At 37.0% G+C, this 20,311-nt stretch overlaps 2 protein-coding genes across 2 annotated transcripts in view; one reads left to right on the forward strand and one right to left on the reverse strand.

Moving 5' to 3' along the window:
* LOC111593883 (AF4/FMR2 family member 4) overlaps nucleotides 1-20,311 on the forward strand; it is a gene marked incomplete at its 5' end in the record, with an annotated part of 41,380 nt that overhangs the window by 1,695 nt on the left and 19,374 nt on the right. The gene's annotated exons all lie outside the window — the stretch shown is intronic.
* On the reverse strand, nucleotides 7,982-9,803 carry LOC111593852 (cytochrome P450 9c1). The gene is made up of 2 exons (XM_023306898.2): nucleotides 8,956-9,803; nucleotides 7,982-8,892 (listed from the first exon to the last, which is right to left on the reverse strand). Exons 1-2 carry the CDS (start codon nucleotides 9,682-9,684, stop codon nucleotides 8,029-8,031), a joined length of 1,593 nt encoding a protein of 530 aa, XP_023162666.2. The 5' UTR covers nucleotides 9,685-9,803; the 3' UTR covers nucleotides 7,982-8,028.

Raw genomic sequence — 20,311 nt, forward strand, 5'->3', positions numbered from 1 at the left:
TGCCATGACAATGACAATGCCACACACAGAGGCACAACTTTATGCTGGGCCTGGCTCAATGTGCATTAGACAATAACAATTACAGCGAAATTTGTACATTCCGAGTTTTTATGCTAATATCCAAGAGTCCATAGACTAGGCTACGCTGCGTGATCTTTATAAGTTCAAGTCTTATGTCATCATATATTATATAGCAATACCTAGTAATACTAGATACAAAATTCTAGCTATTTTTTTAGTGTTACATAAGTTTAAGTTAAAACAAAACAATGAAATATATTTTTAATATGCATGAAATGGGCTTAATTCAAGTCAATATCTTATGACATTTATATTGAAGCATGATTGATTTGGTTCAAGTTATAAGCTGAAACACAATACTATTACAGTCAACACAATCATGACCAAATTCTTATTAGAACAGATCTGAATCAATGGCTCAACTCTTATACAAATGAACTAGTTCAATGCTGTACTTTAACCTTATGCCTAAAGTTCTTAACTCTTAACAATTCTATATAGAAATTTGATTTTTATATACATTTTATTCTATATAGAAAATTATTTTTTTAGTCATTTAAGTTCATCAAAATGAACTACAAAGCGCAAAGTTCATTTGAACATGAATTCATTAAGACTTTAACTTGAATTTCAATTCAATCTGCCTTAGTCAAGAGCTAATCACTTTATATGTATCTAGTTCCTAAACATACCAAGCTTAAGAAATAAAGTTTCTCAAGCCTCAAAATAATTTCCCTTCAATATTAAGTAAAACAGACTTCACTGAAGTCCAAACACGCGCTATTCTCTGGCAAATCCATTTTGGTTTTTAAATGCAATCACTGTCGGCTGTCAGTGGCACGAAGTCAGCTAAGTGTGCTCCACGTGGAAGTGCCTGACTCGAAGATACCCGGAACACTGCAGACGAACTAACGAACAAACAGTTACAGTTACAGTTACAGTTTCAATGGACTCTAGGCATGGATAGTGAGAACTAATGTATGTAACCGACTAGCTAATACTTGTTCAAAGCAGCTAAATGTATATAAAATGCGAAGTCAAACAAAGCAAGCTGCCTTAGCACTCTATAAGCTGCGGCTACACTTGAGTATATAGAATGGCAAAGGCTCTAGGCTAGCCAATATACTCCCACTTTATGCACAACCTGAGGCAAGCCACAAGCCAGACCAGGAAGCAGAAATTTGTTGTCAACCAGCTGACGGGCAACATTTGAAATGTGTTTGCATTAAATAGAAGCCACGACTAAATAAAATTGTGTTGATTTTAATGCAAAACAGGAACTCTATATATATATAAATATGTATATATATATATATAATATATATACCTTTGTATGAAAACTTGTAAAGAAACTTGTGCTTCAGAATGCTTCAAATTATGTTGCTCCGTCAAGAGCGCCTTCTTCATATATGTTATATTTGCCTGCGCGCAGTTGCTTGGGTACTTATTGAATGTGCAACTTTAAGAGACGTTAAAAGCGGCCATATATGTATATGTATATGTATGTATATATATATATATATGTATATACATAATAAGCTGGCAACAAGCTGAAGAAGTAGTGGAAGCAGCAGCAGAACAAGAAACAATATTTTCAAGCCAAATAAAATGCTTAAAGCATATACAAAAAATAAAACACACACAAACACACACACACACACAATCAAAATAAAGCAAAACACAATATTTTCTTATAAGTGAAAGGCGAGGCAGTCGTTAGAGATGTGCGTTTGTGAGCTTAAGTTGCTAGGGATGGCAGCGCAGCAGAGGCAAATGCCTAACAATTTTCTTGGCTATAAAACTATAGCTAACATATATAGACATATAACCACCAAGAGATAGGCGAGCTGTGCTCAAAAAGTTACGCAAATTTCAAGTTTTCTCAACAGTTATTGATTTACTCACAAATAGCTATGAGCTGTTGCCTCTGTTTGTTTTTGCCATAAGAAAATCATTTTTTGTGATCTTATTCAGCTGCAGCTTTCGTCTGCTGACGTCAATTGTGACGTAGCCTCGTCCATTCTTGAGCCTCTTCAGTTTCATAGCACAAGAGTAGGTAGTACAAAGCACAGCTATGAGCAATAGGCATATTTTATGTGTTATATTTGAGCTAGAATTTGATACAGATTCTGTGCTGAATTTTTGGAATAGACAAAAATCGAAAACGAGTCCTAGCAAAACAGCATTCAAAATAGAACATAATGCCACAAGAAACTACGAAAGTAGAACATTCGTAATACTGTTTAAACAGAGCTTGTATTAAGCATGTATATATATATCGTATTATGTATATATATAGACATACATACATATATTTGTATATTTATAAATAGTCAACTTTACCATATTTTTTATTTTTTTTAATTGCTGTCTAGACAATAAACCACTTTGTTAACAATAACATTACGTAACCGGAGGGCTTGGGCTCCAATGAGATCAATCCATATATTTACCTACTTTACATATTTATCTATTTCTGTGGGGTAGGACATGAAATCTTTTGAGTCGCCTAGAGCATTGTCGTGCTTATGTAGTTTATTCATGTATCTGTTTGCATATAGTTGTATTTCTTCTTTAACAAGGGGCAGTTTAACATCTTTGGGAATATTATAATTAGTCACTTACCAGGGTGCACAAGTAATCATGTAATCTGAGAGTCTTGTTCTAGTATTGCTGTATAATTTCGATATTTATTTTTCATATCAAAACCATTTTGCGACTTTAACTTAAATATTTCAAATATTTTGATCATTTTGTGTACCACTTATAGATTATATATAGCTTCAAGTATACATATAGGAGATGAACATGATTCAGATAAACATGATTCACATCCATTTGTCACTGTTTTAATCCTTTTTATCCTGTGCTTTTCTTCATTTTTCTTGCATAACGCAAGGCTGCTTCGCAGCTCTAAAAATTAATATTTTATGCACATTTAATGTAAATCAAATAAATCTCTATATATGTGAAATATTAGCTCATATTCAAAACCTATAAAATATATATTTTTATTTATTAATTAATTTATCTACAAGACTTTTCTACACTTATTATTTCTATCTTCACTAAACAGTTTTCAACAGTCCAAACTCACGACTGCTAATGAGCTTAAGTATAATCAATATATCAATATATAATATATCCCGTTTCAATATACTATATATATGCTATTTACATGCTAACTTATTCAGTATGCATATGCTATATATTTATGGCAGATATATTGCCATAATATATTGTCTTGAAGCCATTCACAATTTAAGCTATTGATCACATGCTCCTATATGCAGCAGCACACCCCAAACAACACACACACAGATATATATATGTATATATATATATTTACTTATATATAGTAAAATGTTATCATATCGTGTTTATCGCAAAATGCCATGCACAGGGACAACCACAGCGCGGCAAGGGCTGAAGCCCACGCTCGCAGGATTTTGGCGACAATTCCCATTGTGGCCAAAAAAATGGTTGAAGCCAAGCGAGAAGCTGCCGCCTCTCTCTCTCTCACTCTCTGGCTGTCTGTCTCTTGCTCTCTCTCTTATTGTTATTGTTGTTGTTGCTATGATGACGCCGTTTTGGCTGTTATTATGCTTGGCATTATCATTGTATCGCCCTCGCCCTCGTTCTCTCTGAGCTGCCTTCCATGCCCCTTTTGTCTGCCACAGCTGACTTTAGCAATTTTTATTGTCCAAGTTCTTGTTATGCCCGTTCACAGCGTGACAGAAGCAGAGTGTATTGGTTGTTGCTAAAAGCTATGACATTTTTTTATAGATACCCAAATTGCTTGGTCCACTGAGACATCGAAGAGAACTCGTGTGAAACCTATATCTCCCACAGAGTTCAACTTCTCTTCAGGCCAGCCGGTATACCTCTTGGCTTATTGTTTAAGCCAGCTTGAGCATGACTTAACCTTCTCTTCCAAGCAGCCTGAATACCTCTTGACCTACACAAATTTTTGTACAATTTTTTAGAATTTATCTTTCTCACACCATGAACGCGCATTGTGCAGTCGGCTACGCCCAACAGCAACTGGCTTCGTTTCTCGTCAGTCTCAGTCTTTAAGGGTTGCAGGATATGCTTGGCGTCTGTCGGTCGCGGCGCCAAAGTTTTTGCCTTTCTTCTTTTTTATGACCTCTGTCAGCTAGAAGACGTTCCCCCAGCTGCTGGCTGCGCTAGGCTGATGCGACTGCTGCTGCTGCTGCTGCTAACCAGAATTGATTGATAAGCTTTTTGTAAACAGTGTCGAGTTTTGTTGCTTAGATTTGCACAGATTACGCATACGACGCGTTGACGGCGACTCTGCAAGCTAAACAAGTGCGCGAAGTCAGAGTACTCTAATCGGACATGTTCAACAACGAAATACCCTTAATGCCATGTCGAGCCGATATAGAAAATATTCTAATTTTTTGTAAGCAGTCTGCCAACTGTGAAGCACTTGATGATTGTGTAGTCTTGGCTTAATTTTACTAACTAAATTTGATGACTTCAGAGCTAAAGACGTGCAGATACTTAAATAAATGAAAATCAAATCGATTTTTATCGATTTTTGTAGAAATGTTAAAAACAAACTTGAGCTGGACTATAGGAGAGAGAAGTTAAGTTAAGCACTTCCAGCTGTCTATAAAGAGCTGCTCGAGGAACGATCGTGGGTTAGGCACAGACGGAGGAGCGGACATGTGGAAGGACAAACGGATGGATCTGTATATGGATGGACGAATTGAATAGACAGAACGACCAGGAACGACGAAGGAAACGACAGGCGAAAGAACAATCGGCTGGATAGATGGACGTAGAAAGAGACGAAACAGATAGGCGTAGGGACTCAGCTGTTGATCCTGATCAAAAATCGATGTCCACATCAGGCACATTCGAGCTCAGCAAGCCAATATGCCCCATGACAGCACACTCACTGGCTGCACAGGGGCATAAAAAGTAGCCCAGACTTTTGAGTTATCCTTGCAGCAGCTGCAGGTCTCTGACAAGGATATTAACATACTTCGGTCATAAAAACAACAAACAGCAAAACGGCAACAACAACTGAAAGAGCTTTGGCAATAAAAAAAAAAAAACAAAAAAAAAAGAAGAAGCAACAGCAACAAAAATTGCGCCACTAATTTGAACCACGTTGAAAGTTTTATGAACCAGCGGACCAAAGTTAAATATGCGGCTAATTACGTGTGTTACATTGTGTGTGCGAGTGTGTGTTGGCGTTGGTGTGTGTGTACAAGCTAATTGCATTTTTTTATCGCGCTATACGACTCTTTAATGACCCAACGCCAAGCAAAGCACTTGACCCCCAGTGAATACATCGTCCAAATGGCTAACTGGACGGCAAGTCCAATAAATCAAGCCGTGGAAGTTTATGAATTTTACGATTTTAACGAGTCCTTCAAGCAGTGAAATTATCTTAACTTTTGCAATAAGAACAGCAGAAAACTCTAAAAAAATAAATGTTTACTCACACTTCGATAGCTTAAGAAACTTTCACGACGATGTCAAACGTTTAAGAAACACAACAAAAAGAATTGCTAAAGTCGAGAAATTTACTTAAGAAATAACTTTGCTTTTCAAAAATAACAGAAACTAGTTGCCAAGGCTTGAACTTTTGCTGAGAGCAGCTTATCGATAGTAATACTAATCGATAGTTGATAGATAGAGATACTCTGTATCAGTGCCTCATCAATTGGTGAGAAGAGCGAGCTCATAATCAATAATTAGCAGCATAAGTATAATTCACACATCATTAGACTATCAATTATCGATAACTTTTATATATCGATTAAGAATTAATACTAATCTGCATATGCACCTCCCGTTTTGTAGCTGCACTCAATGGCAGAACTTTTTATACATAATGTATTTAGGCTAAGAATAAAGAAGAGTCATTACACAACTGAACGATACCACAGTCAAGTGTATTCACAATATTAATCGATATTTATATTTGTATATTGGAAAAGCAGTAACGAATCAGAAGCACGCTTCAGCTTTGATCTAATTCAAATTCTCTAAAAGAAGGCACCCTGAAATAATTTATATATATATATAAGCACAAGACAACTTATCGATAACAACATCAATGGATTATTGTAGACAATTAATATGCGCATCATCAATAAAAACAACTCTTTTGACTTTAATAATGAACCAGCTAATACCAGAGGGGCAAATTCAGCATTTAGTAAAAGCCAATTATTAAACAAATTTATCGATAATAGCTGCAAAACGATGAATGTATATTGTTACACAAAAAAGCAAATGAAAACAAATAAATCTTGAATAGCATAAAATAAAACACTTAACGACAAAACAAATCTGTCCAATGCCCAGCAAATTCACAAAGTCTAAAGTATATCGATAACATCAAATCAATGAAATGTTGAAATTTAATAAAACTACTTCACATATTCAATTTGCCTTTCAATTCGAAAAGTCTTTACATATTAGCAACAAGCGTAGAGCAGCATTTATGTAAATTTATCGATAACAGCCACAAACGATAGGCGCTAAAGTCAGCGTAATATATCTGTCAGTGCCGCGTTTCAAGCGCCAAAGTTCACGTCAACATATTAAATATTTTATAGACGCGAATCAGTTTATGTTTTTAAGTTTCCAGCGTGCGCATTTCTGTTGCTGCTGCTGCTGCTGCTGCTTCCATGCTGTTGCAAGCGCATTTTTTACGCGGTTTATGACACAAGTGAAATATAATTCATATTGTAACGAAAAAAAGCCAAAAAATTTTAATGCCGCCTGAAAAATAACGTCCAATAAATAATCCTTAATGTGCCTTTGTGTCCCATGTCCTGCGCGAACAACATGACTGTGTGTGGGTGGTCGTAGGTGTGCGTGTGTGTGTGACCCATACCTCAAACTTCAGCTCTTGCTCTTCTTCTTCTCCATCTTCTTTGCCACCTCCATACATTATTTTGCGCTGGTTTGTTGGCCCGCGTGTGATTTCGTTTTACACGTCTCTTGTTTTCTGTTGCGGCTTTTATATTCTTGTTGCTGTTGTAACCACAGTCGCCCAGTCATATATTCACACACACACACACACACATAGCTCTTGTCAAGTCGTGACAGTGTTATGACTCGCCTTGTCGCCGCTGCCACCAGCCATGTGCAACATTTGCCACGCCAAATTTGTCAGCTTTTCATCGCGAACAACAGCAAGTAGAAGAAGAGCAAAAAAAAACATAATAAATTGCCCGATTTTCCGGTTATATTTGTTTTTAATATATATTTTTGCATAATTTTATGCATGACTAGCCTTGAAAGCACTTAATGGGTTTGAGATTTAACCGCAATACGTGTTTCATGCGGCTTTAAAGGCACATCAAAGAATAGGCTGAGGTAATATCATATTAAAGGTTGCATGAAATGAACTGTGAAAGCAGCTTAAAGCTTTAATCCGACATAAGAGCTTCGAGCTCATAAAGCTTGGATTCGAAATGAACTTTGTGAACAGCTTAAAGCTTTTATTATCAGGTCATAAAGCTTGGATTTTAAATGCAAATATTAAGCAGCCTACAGCTCTCATTTAAAGAAAAAAATTATATAAAGTCGCTATGAGCTAGCAATAAAAGTAGATTGATTAAAGATGGAATATGAAAGAGCTTTTCGCACAGCTTTAAGCTTATATCGCTTGCTGAAAGTTCTTCCGCTTTATAAAAGAAATTGGAAAGACACATAAAAGCAAAGCGAAGCAGAAATTTTAAGTCTGAAAACAGCTTTTTAAAAAGCTTAGTTTAAAAATATCGACGAACAATCAACTTAAAGCTTTAATTTGATTAAACTACTCGAAAACATTAAGCTTTAAGCTGACTTGAAAATGAACTGTTTAAGGAATTTCAATTAAAATTAATGAAAACAAATTATTTTATTTATATTTTTATTGATTACATTAAAAAACTAAGAGCAAGCTGATATGCAAAGAGTATTAAAGCTTCAAGCGAAGCTTTAATCAGTTTGGGCTCAACAATCTGTTACTGCTGCTCAGTTTGACTTTTTCCTGGTCTCGAAGCGACACCAGAAGAGTTCACGTGGCTCCATGCGAAAGCCCTCGATGCTGGCCATCATGTCGCGAACAGTTCGCTCGGCGGGCCGCAGATGGAAGCGCAGCACCATTTGGTAGATGAGCGATTTGACTTCCATTAAAGCCAGTCGATTGCCAATGCAGCTGCGTTGACCCACGCCAAAGGGCACATACGTATTGGGTCGTATCTCATGTTTGTGCTCCTCGTCAAAGCGTTCGGGTCGAAACTTTTCCGGCTCCTCGAAATTATCCGGATCGTAATGGAGCGCTACAATGGGCACATGGACGAGGTCCCCCTTGCTCAGTTTCACGATCAATGCTCCCGCCTCATCTTTCAGCTCAAAGTCCGCCGAGCACATGCGATCAATGACAATAGCAGGCGGCCATTTGCGCAAGGATTCGGAGATAATGCAATCCAGATACTTCATGCCCATGAGGCTGTCGTAGTCCAGTGGCTTGCCCGCTAGCTGCTCCTCCACGGCCAGAATTTCCTCGTAAAGTTGCTGCTGTACTTCGGGATTCATGAGCAGCTCGTATGTGGTGAAGCTCAGGCAGGTGGAAACGGTCTCAAAGCCAGCGGAAAAGAAGAGCAGACACTGTGCCAATAGATCCACATCACTGAACGCAGCTGCATCCTGACTCAGCTGCTGACCCTGCTCCTCCTTCAGCTGCTGTTGCTGCTGTTCTGCTTGCTGCGCCTCCATCAGCAGCTGAATCATGTCAGGGCGCACAATGTTTTGCTCCCTGCGCTGCTCCATGGCGCCAAAGACCAGGCGTTTGAAGTAGGCCACATTATTCAAGTCGATAACAGGCACGCGCAGAGCCTGAAGAGAAGGAGCGGAATAAGTGAATAGAAGTTACAAGCCAATTAAAGGTCTTGGCCTTACCTTCATTATCTTGGGCATTACGATGTAGAGAAAGACCTTGATGCCGCCCCAGAAGCTGAATTGGAGTACCCGCTGGCCAAATGTGAAGAATTCATTCTGTTCATCCACGTAGCTGTTCACCTGCACGCCGAAGGCCGTCGAAGCAATCACATCGTTCGTATAGCGTGTAAAGAATTCCTTGAGCTCCAGCTCAATGCCCTCGCCTTCGCTCGTCCGTAGCTTGCGTTCCACATACTGCACAGCTTCCACATTGCAGCTGTTAATCAGTTCGAACATTAGACGAATTTTAACACCTGTGAAGGCAGGCGTCAAGGTTTTGCGCATCTGTTTCCAGCGTCGATCGCGCAGAGATAACAGCGATTTGGACATAACAGAAATATCGCCTGTGTCGTGCTCGTTGCCAATGCCCGGGCGATGATTGGTAAACGTATCGAAATGCTTGATGAACACCTGGCCTATCAAATCGCTATCCGATAGATAGTAGAGCGGCTCTCGTAGGTTGTATACTCCGTAGACCTTGTGCTGCTTCAGCCGCTGATGCAGCTGAATGCTGTGCCTCACATACGAATCGTTTCCAAGCATAACACTTAACGGCAAATTGCCGAAGAATGGCAGTGGCCGCTCATGGGCCACGCCCCGTCGCTTGAAGTATGCAAAACTGGATACGGACCATTTGTAGAACAGCGCGCCAAGAAACGTCAGCACAAAAAATAGCTCTACGAGCGCCATTAGAGGAGGGATGAAGCAAGCAGAGGATGTGAAGTCGAAGTGCGCAGAACTCAATTACCCAAACACTTTTCTTTGCGTCTTACTCAGCCGCCCGCTGAAACGCCACTAACCATAACAGCTACTGAGACGTGCGCTCAAACCGGCAAACTCTGTGCTTATGTGGGTGAGAGCGAAGCACTAAACGAAACGAACGTTAAGAGCATAACAGCTGGAGCGTTTGTCAAAGAGAGTAGCAGTGCGAGCGTGAGTCAAAGAGCATAGCAGCACGAGCAGTTGAAGAACTGAACAACACAAAAAAAAAAGAAAGAGCGCAGTAATGCGAACACTCAACGAACGTTAAGCACAAGCACGTGATGAGTGAGAAACTGAAAGAGAGTGCGAGTCATACAAGGGCAAAGTAACTCAGAAAATTAGCAGCAAATAACAAAACTTTGGTGTGTTCACTATGGCTAGCGCATATATAACAAACAATAACTTATTTAGACAACTAATTATATAAAGATTTTGATTGATAATCAATAAGGCAAAGATAGATAGAGAGATAGATTGATATTTATGTATATTTAAAATATTTAATATTCATATTCTTGTAACATTTCGTGTGATCAAATGCAGTCGACTCTCTTAAATTCTCTTTAAACAATCTACGTTTGTGGTGAGAGTGGGACATTTGAGGTGGGAGTCAGGCGCTGAACAGCGCGAAGCACACAATGTTATGACGCATGATATGAGTGTAAAAGAGACTGCACATTGTGCATTACATATAAATGTTTGACACACACACACGCAATTGTATAAGAAGTAATGCAAGCTTGTGTTCTCTTAAGGAAATTCTTATATACTTGGTTGGGATTTCTCTTTAATTTTTATGGACAATTTTTTTTCTTTTTGACAATTGACAATTATAGAAAAATAAATATTAAGAAATTGAAAACCTTATTCAAAAATTAATTAAGTCATTATTGTCTTGCATTTTAAACTTGACCAACTTATATTAGGCTTAATCAAAGATAATCAGGCTAAGTATTGTTCCTCTTTCATTTATCATAATTATATAAAATACTTAACGCAGTATTTGTCTCATTGCGACTCTGCACGCCAAATCAAAAATTTTAAACCACTCTCTAATTCACTTATGGCTTAAATATAACTTAATTTCAAAGCATTTCATTAGAAATGTGTTTTGAATTTAAAATGTCATTTGCAAAGCTGAAAGCTTTCTATATAAATCCATTTTGCAGTTTATGTCAAAGGAAAATTACCGCAAATTATGAAAATCTTCTGCAGTTGACAGACTTCATTTCGAAAGCAATACAAATTAATCTGTTATTCTGTGGTAAATCTAATATTCAGCATGTGTGGCTGATGCTGATGCTGCTGCTGTCACTCGTTGAGGAGTCCCAACTGATTTGTCATCAGAAACTGTCAGCAAGCAGCATCAACTAATTTCAACATTAATCCCCCTAAGTGACTCAACTATTTATTATAAAGGACTTTGTCAAACAAAGAAAACAAAATACAACAAACTCACAGACACACACTTACACCCATGTGGTTCAAGCTGTTGACAGCAGATGCACCACCATCTTGTGGGTACGTGCCCAAATCCAAAACCGAATCCAAATCCGTTACCTAAGCGACGACGACCTGTGCTCAAATGAAATAAAAGTTCGAGCAAAGCTTTGACACTGATCCAATACCTGAAAATGAGTGGGCTGCAACAAAAGTTTATCAACAAAGCAAACTGTTATACTTGACAATTCGAGTTTCAGAGTTGCCAACTAACTACATTTTTTTTTGTGTTGTAAAAATAATTCTAAAGAGAAAGACTATAAGAGTTGTAAAAGAGATAATATATTATATTATTATATTTGAGTTTCCAGAGTTGCCATCTAATGACAAAATATAAAAATTTTTGAAAAATTCTATATATTTGTATAACAGTTGCCATTGCAAATAAAAAAAACTCATATTAAAAAAACTGTTATACAATTTATAAATATGATATAATAAATTAAATTTTACAGAGCTCTATAAATTACCAAAGTAAATTTTTTGCATAAAAATTGAATTGACTAAAACGTAACGTTCTATACGATGATTAAATTTTTCCCTAGCTACAAACTTTAGGCACTTTTAAGAGTTTTTATATATAGTTCTACCATAAAAAGTCAAACTGTTATACGCATACTGTCAATTGTAAACCATTATACCATTAAATAAATATGTAAATGAAACTTTAAACTTTTCATAGACATATATTGCAAACACAATTCTTCAGGATGTCACAACCATTAGACGTTTGAGGACAATATATCTTAGCTATAACTAAACAATTGTGCCATAAATTTGCTGCTTATTTAACTGCTATAAAATAAAATTCATATTTCAGTGCACTTCATGACAAAATTTATCTTGTTATATAACTGCTTCGACTTACCCTCGTATATATTGATAACTACTTTAAGCAGTTGGCCTTTGTGGCAGCCACACAGCACTAATTCCAGTCGCAGTAGCAATTCGGTCAGCTTTAAGAACTTTTTGGCAAGCAAACTCGAAAAATCTTCGCTTTTTTATGTAATCAAATCACGTCTGAAACAAATGACAAAATTTGGTTGCATTTAGTGAATATTTAGTGTGTGCATGGGAATGAGTGTGAGTGAATGAGAGAGAGAGAGTGTGTGTATGTGTAGGGAGGTTAATGGAAGCGCTCGCCTGTATGTGTGTGGCAATTGGACACGCGCCAAGCGGTAGAAAATGAGAATCTATTGCCATGATGGGCAAGAAACGAGCGCAATCCAAAGGCAAATCTACAGAAATGCAAATGTCATTTGATTTGTCTCTCCCTCTCGCTCTTGCATTTGATTGCTGGCTCGCTCCTGCCTTGGCGCGTGCTTGGCTCAATCTCAACTCAACAATCCAGTGAAAAAGAAATGCGTAAAAATGCAAAGTAAGTGCGTTCAGCACACCGGCAATAAGTGATTGTCTATTGTGTGCCGAACGCATCCAGTTGCCAGCTGCCTTTATTGTTAGGCAAATATATATTTCTGTGAAATAAAACTTTAGCTACAAATAGAGCCAGCTCGCTCGTCATGAAAGAGATGCCGACACAGATAGCGACAGGGATAGAGATATATCTAATGTGTTTACATTGCCAGCAAACCAACAAAGAGCACGAAAACTTGCTAAAAAAAAAAAAATAAAAAAAAAACAAAGCAAAAAAATAAGACAAGAAAATTTCATCGTGTACTTCAAGTATTCTTCCGTTTTTTTTTTATGCCAATGCTGCTCTTGTTGTTGTTGCTGTACATTTCATCGCCATGTCCCGTTTGTGCCGTCTGTCCATATCCATGTCCTGCCGGCTGTCGCACGTTGTCCTCGGGGCCAGACCAATGCGAATTGGCTCCGGTTCTTGTTTTTTTGGTTTTCCCTTAGTTTTGCTGTCTTTTTTTCTTGTATACCCTGAACCCGCTAGAAGTGAGTAAATCGGGCATATTGCTTTTTGTAAGTTGATAACTGGGAGTAGTAGGCGTGGTCTACCTGTGTAAAGTTTAGATTCCTGAGAAGCAACGACTTCCCATTTGCTTCAGCTATGGTTTGTCTATCTGTCTGGCTATACCTCAAGCCATCTATTCGTATGCAACCTGGAATCTAAAAGAGCTAGAGCGCTAGATTAGTAGCTAAGTGGATGAAGGCTTGTCCGTTCGCCTGTCTATCCATTTGTCTGTCCTTCCGCCCGTCTGCCTATTTATCAGTTCTTCCATCTGCGTGTCTGCGTGTCTAAGAACTCACGCAACTCGGAGTCTATAAGAGCTAGAGAACTAGGCCATATGGACTTAGACTTCTTCTTGCGTCCATTCGTTTATCTGTCAACCCGTCAAAAAGCTCTCGTTGATCTCAAATACCAGAAAAGCTAAAAACTTGAGTTGAACTTCCTAAAACATGCGCATTTTAATTTCTTCACTTTCTTACATCCAAAGACAGAAACTAATGGGTATCTGCAAGTCAGACATGTTAACTGCCAGTCAGGCACTAAAACAGTCTTACTTGTTTTCTTTTTCTTGCTGTTTTATGTGCCATTTCCATTAGAATTCAAGTGCCGCAAGACTTGAAAGTGAACTGGCCCTCAAGGCTGCTCGTTAAGTGCGGCCACCTCTATCCCATTCTGGCTATCTCTCATGCTCTCTATATCTGTAATATGCGCTTTTATCAGCTGCTACCACACATTTGCTTTCTGCTTGGTTTTTAGCCAAATCAAACATCGCATCGCATCGCATCGCATCGCATCAAAGCAGAGCAAAGCAAGGCATTTGCTCTGTGGTATTTATACCAATTAGTCCAAATGTTTTGCTTTAATTAATTACGACTAATAACTGCTCTTCAATACGAGTAAACAACAGCAACAGCAACAACAACAACAAGCCACAACATAACAACAAATTCAACAACAAAACATGCGACAGCGCAAACATTTGCTTAGCTTCATGTAAATTTTACCCTCAGGCTAAGTGACTGTGCCTGTGTGTGTATGTGTGCGTGTGTGTGTGTGCCTGAGTGTGCGTGTGTATGTCTTTATGTATAAACACGCACTTGGCATATTTCTTAAATAATGCTTATCTGCTTTCGAGTGCCAGCTGGCCTTAAACATTTATGCCTCACAGTTCCGCCCGTGCCACCGGCTACTCGCCTCACCCCCGCCTCCCAGCCAACTTCTGCATTTAAACACAGCCTCCTGTATAATTTATTTGTTAGATTTTCATTAAAAAGTGTGCGCCGAAATCTGCGCTTGGTCAAAGAATTTAATAACTTTTGCTTGATTTTCGAACGAAAAATTCGTGTTTAACCTCACTTATGGCACAGCAGTTTTCCTTGCTGTGAGGGCTACAGCTGCGAAAGAATTTTAGACTTTTACTGTTTAGGCTGTAAATATTTGAGTCTTGCTAGCGTTTGACACAATTACCTTGCTTATTTAATGCATTTTCTAAACGTCACTAATTTATTACTAACCTAACCTAACTTTTTGTTTATTGTGCATGCTTGGACGTTTGTGTGCTGCTTAAGGCTATATCATTTGTTTATTTATTTATATTTCATGTTTCAATTATTTAGTATTTTTCGTAAGCCAACTTGAACTTAAGTAAATTATTGTTTATCTTACCTAACCTAACTTTTTACTCAGTTGGTACGAAGCCGCCATTTAGAAGGCATTTTTTGATAAAGTTCTTCTATTATTAAATATTTAAATAATAAATTTTTTCACTGGTTTTGACGATAATACCTAAGCTAACTTTTATTTAAATTGATAGGTAAATCAGAGCTTAAGTTTTGATGTTGGTAATTAATTTTTAAGTATTTGAGATAAAATTAAAATTTTAGTTATATTATATTATATATATATATATTATCTAAAATTATGCTTCTCACAATTTAAACAAAATTCTAACTTTAGCGCTTTATTTGAAGTAGATATAATACTTCTGCTATTTGGTTATACAACAACTAACGGATTTTAATTTAGCCTTCTACCTTCTGCACCTTAACTTATTTCAAATAAGTGCGAGTCATTCAGAGTTAATATTGAAATATATTGCTTATTCTTTTGTTCCTTCATTCATTTCCTTTCTATAACAAAGTTTCTCAACAAATTTGCTTCCCGTTACACTACACCCAATTCTCTAAATACAAATAGTCAATAGCCTAAACCACTTCCAGTTTACTTCAATTTCTGATTAGTCAAAGTCACAAGAGTTACTTATAAAATCATCTACAATTGCAACTTATCAAAGCGAAAGTTATTTGATTGCAATTTTCTCTATTTTTCCTCTATCAATTTTTCACCACTTTCTTATGCAGCTGCAAAAAGCAGTGAATCGAGCGCAGTTCTTATGCCCTTTTTATAAGCACATTACGTATACGCCAAGTGTTGCGCTGAGATATAAAATAACAGCAAAACGACGAGCCATGCTCCAAATCTACTTTGAATAACTGCTTATTGGAATGCCAAAAAGGATATAAATGTATTATATATACACACATACATATATATATATAAATTTATCTGGTTAGATAGATGTTTCAATGATAATCGCACCATAAAAACCTTGCAAACTGCAGACTAAAAAAATAAACCCTTTGCACTAGAGAGAGAGAGATATATATAGAGAGGAAGAGAGATAGGAACTAGTGTTGTTTGTATAGAAAAATAATTTATGGCTCGTTGTGGCAATTTTGTCGATATATACACACATATAGATATATATAAATCGCCGACAAACAAAAGAACAGCGCAAAATGCCAAAATTGCTGCATTTAAATGTTTATTTGGGGTTTTGAATTTCAAATTTATGATGCAAAACAAAAGCCGAACGCACAGACCGACTTAAATGATTGACCACATATTGTTTTCATATAATACTCTAGAAATGCCAGAAGTGGGCATAACTTTGCTATACATAAAAGACTAGCAGAACTAACAATGAACGAATAAAAGCTCTGACTATGCTGAGCTACCTAAAGCTAAGCTTGTCGTTGCCTTTTTGTCAGTACTCCACAAGTTTGGAGACTATTTAAGACCCATTGTTCACATTGCCATTCAAAATTAGCAAGAAAACATTCAGTTGAATGAATTATTTATAATAAGAATTAAGAAATATATAAAGTATATATAGGTATATATATATTCCCAAGGATTACTCACTAATATCTGATGTAAACAAATTCTTTGCGAGCTCCAAAGTTCTACAACTTCTTAAACAATCGCGCAACAAATCCAAAAACTTCTCCAACGACGTTTTCCAACACTAAACAATGACAATTTCATCCATATTCAGCTATTGCATGCAGTTGCTCTGACAAATTTTCTAATATTCTAGGATATTTTCCAGCACTCAAAAAAGCCAAATTTCATTTTTAAGCTTTTCTGGTTGCGCAGTAAATCCTGCTTTGGCAATAAATTGAATGCAACATTGCCAAAAACATCTGCATTAAAATATTAAAAACGCAATTTATAGTGTACGCTATATGTTTTGGGAGCTTCTTATTGATTTGTGTGGAAGCGGGAGGAGCAGAGCTCACTTCTCGACTGGAAAACACACCTGTGAATACGTGACCTTTCAATTTATGCGGGCAGCGAACCAAATCGAAAACATTTTTTATGTTCCTCCCATCAAATTTATGACCACTTGCTGAGCCTACACAGCTGCACACATGTGCGCCTCCTGGCCGCCACCAGCCCTCATTCATGCCAGATTCGATTTTCCCGGTTTGCCTGCAGCATTTTCAAAAATTTGTCTGACAAATATTTGCCTGCCAGGGCAAGCGCTGGCCATAAAGCGTTTTTCAAAACGGAAAAATAAAAATAGAAATGCTGTCATGGTCAGCGAGTTGAAAAGCGCCGTTAGAGTGAACAGCTTGATATAGCTGAAATTATGGCAAGTTTGCCGAAGCAGAAGCTAAATTTTCGCTTACAATTCTCAATTGGTTTTTGGTCACGCTAAACTAGTTTGCTTCAAATTGACATTTGGTATGGCCCAGTTGACTAGTTGTGGCCTGGCTGCGTTAGTTCGAGTCACAAATCACAGTCACATAGCTGGCTTAACTGCCCAACACACACATACGCACCCACACACTCACGCACATCACAGCTTTATCATACATCTGCCAGTCACACACCACATATGCGTCCGTCTCTCTCTCTGTGTGTGCACACTCATTCAAATTTATGCCTAAGCGCTGATTATGACAAATATGCCACGCTTCACTGGCTGCGACTCGCTGTCAGGTTTTGGTGGGGGCCTACGACCCAAAAAGTCGACCCCTTAAAGCGCTTATTGTGTTTCGCTTGGCCTGTTTTTTGCCTTCTGCTCGGTCATTTTACGCAAATCCCAAAATAAATACAAGTCCTTATTATTAGCATCAGTATACGCACACACACACGTACTCACACACGCCAACGCAGCCGAGCCCCAAATAAATAAAATAAACCAAAAGGCAGCAGGTCTCCCATGCTTTCCCAGTAATGACACATCAGCTGGAGTGAGCCGCTACTTCTTCTTCTTCTCGTTCTCTGGGCATCCCTCAACATGCGAGGCGATGCGTGTCAACAATTATAATGTGCAAATTGTTTGATGTATGTCACCTGCCACATTTGCTTTATTGCCGCTCATTAGAAATGCTCAGCCATCAGCTTTGCCAAGGCAGACAAATAGAGAGAAGAAAAAAAATAAATACAAATACAAATAAAAATACAAAATACGAACCCAAACACACACACACTCACACACCCAGCCACACCCACAGACGTATCAACAACGACTGACAACAATGACACCTTCCATTAATAGCTGTTCCGTTGATGTGTGTAATACTGACATACACTGTGAGAAAAGAGGAGTTAACAAAATTATGGAAAATATTTAAATAAATAAGCAATTAAGTCAAATATGTTAATGGTGTATATATGAAACAAATATAAAATGTTAAACATTTTTAAGAAACACTCTTAAAAGTAGGCTATAAATTTTGTTATTATCACTAGTCTTTGGCATATTTAAATACTTGAAATCTCAGATTACAAATTACAATTGATAACTAATTAAAAATTAAATGATCTTAAAACAAAATTTATTTTTTTCTTGGAATAAAGTTGAATTTTTTAAAATGATTATAACAAAAAATACAAAAGTAAACAACAAATCAATTGATATTTTTTTTATTTGCATATTGAATTATTATTATTGTTATTCAGTCTGATTGAAACTCATTAACAATAAAAATATATGAATATAGTACAAGTTTCTTATACTAAAATCATATAAACTCTCAATTGGCTTATATACTGAGCGCAAAATATATGATTTGAAAAAATATAAATAAATAAAAAATTAAACAATACTAAAAAAGAAATAAACTAAATAAAAAGTATTTTATTGAAATAAAATAATTTCAAGTTCATATTTTTTAATTTGATTCATATAGTTAATTCAATTAATTTAAAGTCTGGGAAGTCTCAATATGTAACCCTGCTCTAGAAAGGCGATAAAAATAATATAATATAATAATAAAATAATAAAACAAAATAATATAATAATAATGCAAAATTTGCATAAATAAAAAGTGATTTTAATATTATAATTAGCAATATAAAACAAGTATAATAAGCAGACTAAGGCTTCAGCTTCTATAAGTGTTTATAAACCGAACACATTAAGCAGATTTTCCTTAACATTATTCGAGCGACTTCTCTAGCAATTCCAGTGCATTTCTGGACAGCAAGAAGAAGTCTTTTAGCTTAACAAATTTTTGGCTTAAATACAAATTCGCTTGCTCCACTGTCTGCCTCTCTGTCTCATAGAGGTTTTAGCTGCGATTAATGACAGCGCATCACAATGATTTTGTCTGAATGCGAGCATAACACGGTATAAAATGGACGGAGTCAACTAGCTGTGACATTTTGATGAATGGAAACAGAATTCAGATGTGTTGTGTGTAGGTTGTGTGTGTGCTGTGCCGGAAAGAATAACCAAATAGCAATTTGGACACATGATTTTGCTTACAAATTGTTTTGGCTGGACAATTGTTGCGATATTTCAGTAATTTGTTGACTCTTGTCGTGTGGCTCTTGTGGAGTGGGCCCAAATATAACGTAGACGCATTTGCTGGCCATGAAACCAATCAGCGAGCTTAGCCGAATGATGAAAACCAAAAAATATAACAAACAGCCCATGGTTGCCAGCAACAATGGCATCCATAACTAAGCTCGGCTCTAAAAACCCAACAAAAGCAAGCAGAACAAACGAAGCAAACAGAACAAACAAACAAACAGTGCGAAACACGCCTGCTGTTGAGCATCAACGACTGCATAATACTCGTTCACTGAATGAATTCTGTTTTTCTACATCAAATTTATATGATATTTGCAGATTTATTTGCTGAAGAGTTGAAAACGTTTCCGTACTTCCCCATTCCTGACAACTAATGTAGGCATGGTTACATAATTTTAGATCTATTTGTAGAGAGCCTTAACAGTGATTCAAGCTCTAAGCTCTCTTAAATTGTGCGTATAGTTTTCTAATGAGTCTATATAAAATTGTAATTCTGCAGCTTAATTATATTAGAGATTAACTTCCAATGTGGCCAAAGAATAAATATTCCAAATTTCAGCTGTCTAGCTTCCAACTGTACACAAAAGCCAATATACTTCCTTTGCTCACTTATACTGAGCGAGTATTGAAAAAGGGGGGCAAAAGGATTATTTTTGATGATTTTGCGTGCCACAAAAACAAATTTGTAGCTTTTTTTACTGTTGTTGTTGTCTTCTCTTCTTTTTTTGGCTATTGTTAGTGCTCGGCCTGGCCATGGAGAGCAAAGCCAGATAACATTTAAACCGACTTTCTGGCTAAATATAAAAAAGGAAATAACGATGTATAGCGCTTTTTAATGGAGCTGGTAACAAGCGAAATGAATGAGCCGCAATCGGACTGCTCTTCATTTCAATGAACCGCCTTTCAAACGTAATTTCATTCCAGACCCACGCATTATCTGCGTCTGCCTTTGATGCCCTCTAAATAATGTTCTTATCAAAGGGTCGTTGCTATCTTAAGTGTTGTTCATCATTTTTTTGAAGGTT

Source organism: Drosophila hydei, unplaced genomic scaffold (genome assembly GCF_003285905.1).
Source record: "Drosophila hydei strain 15085-1641.00,03,60 unplaced genomic scaffold, DhydRS2 tig00008122-arrow-pilon, whole genome shotgun sequence".
NCBI classification, from domain to species: Eukaryota; Metazoa; Arthropoda; class Insecta; order Diptera; family Drosophilidae; genus Drosophila; species Drosophila hydei.

Excerpts from the sequence above, each read along its gene's own strand:
- LOC111593852 (XM_023306898.2), bottom strand. The coding sequence starts at position 9,684 with ATGGCGCTCGTAGAGCTATTTTTTGTGCTGACGTTTCTTGGCGCGCTG. Across the intron at positions 8,893-8,955 it reads TAATGCCCAAGATAATGAAG|GCTCTGCGCGTGCCTGTTAT; the intron begins GTAAGGCCAAGA and ends CCTTCTCTTCAG.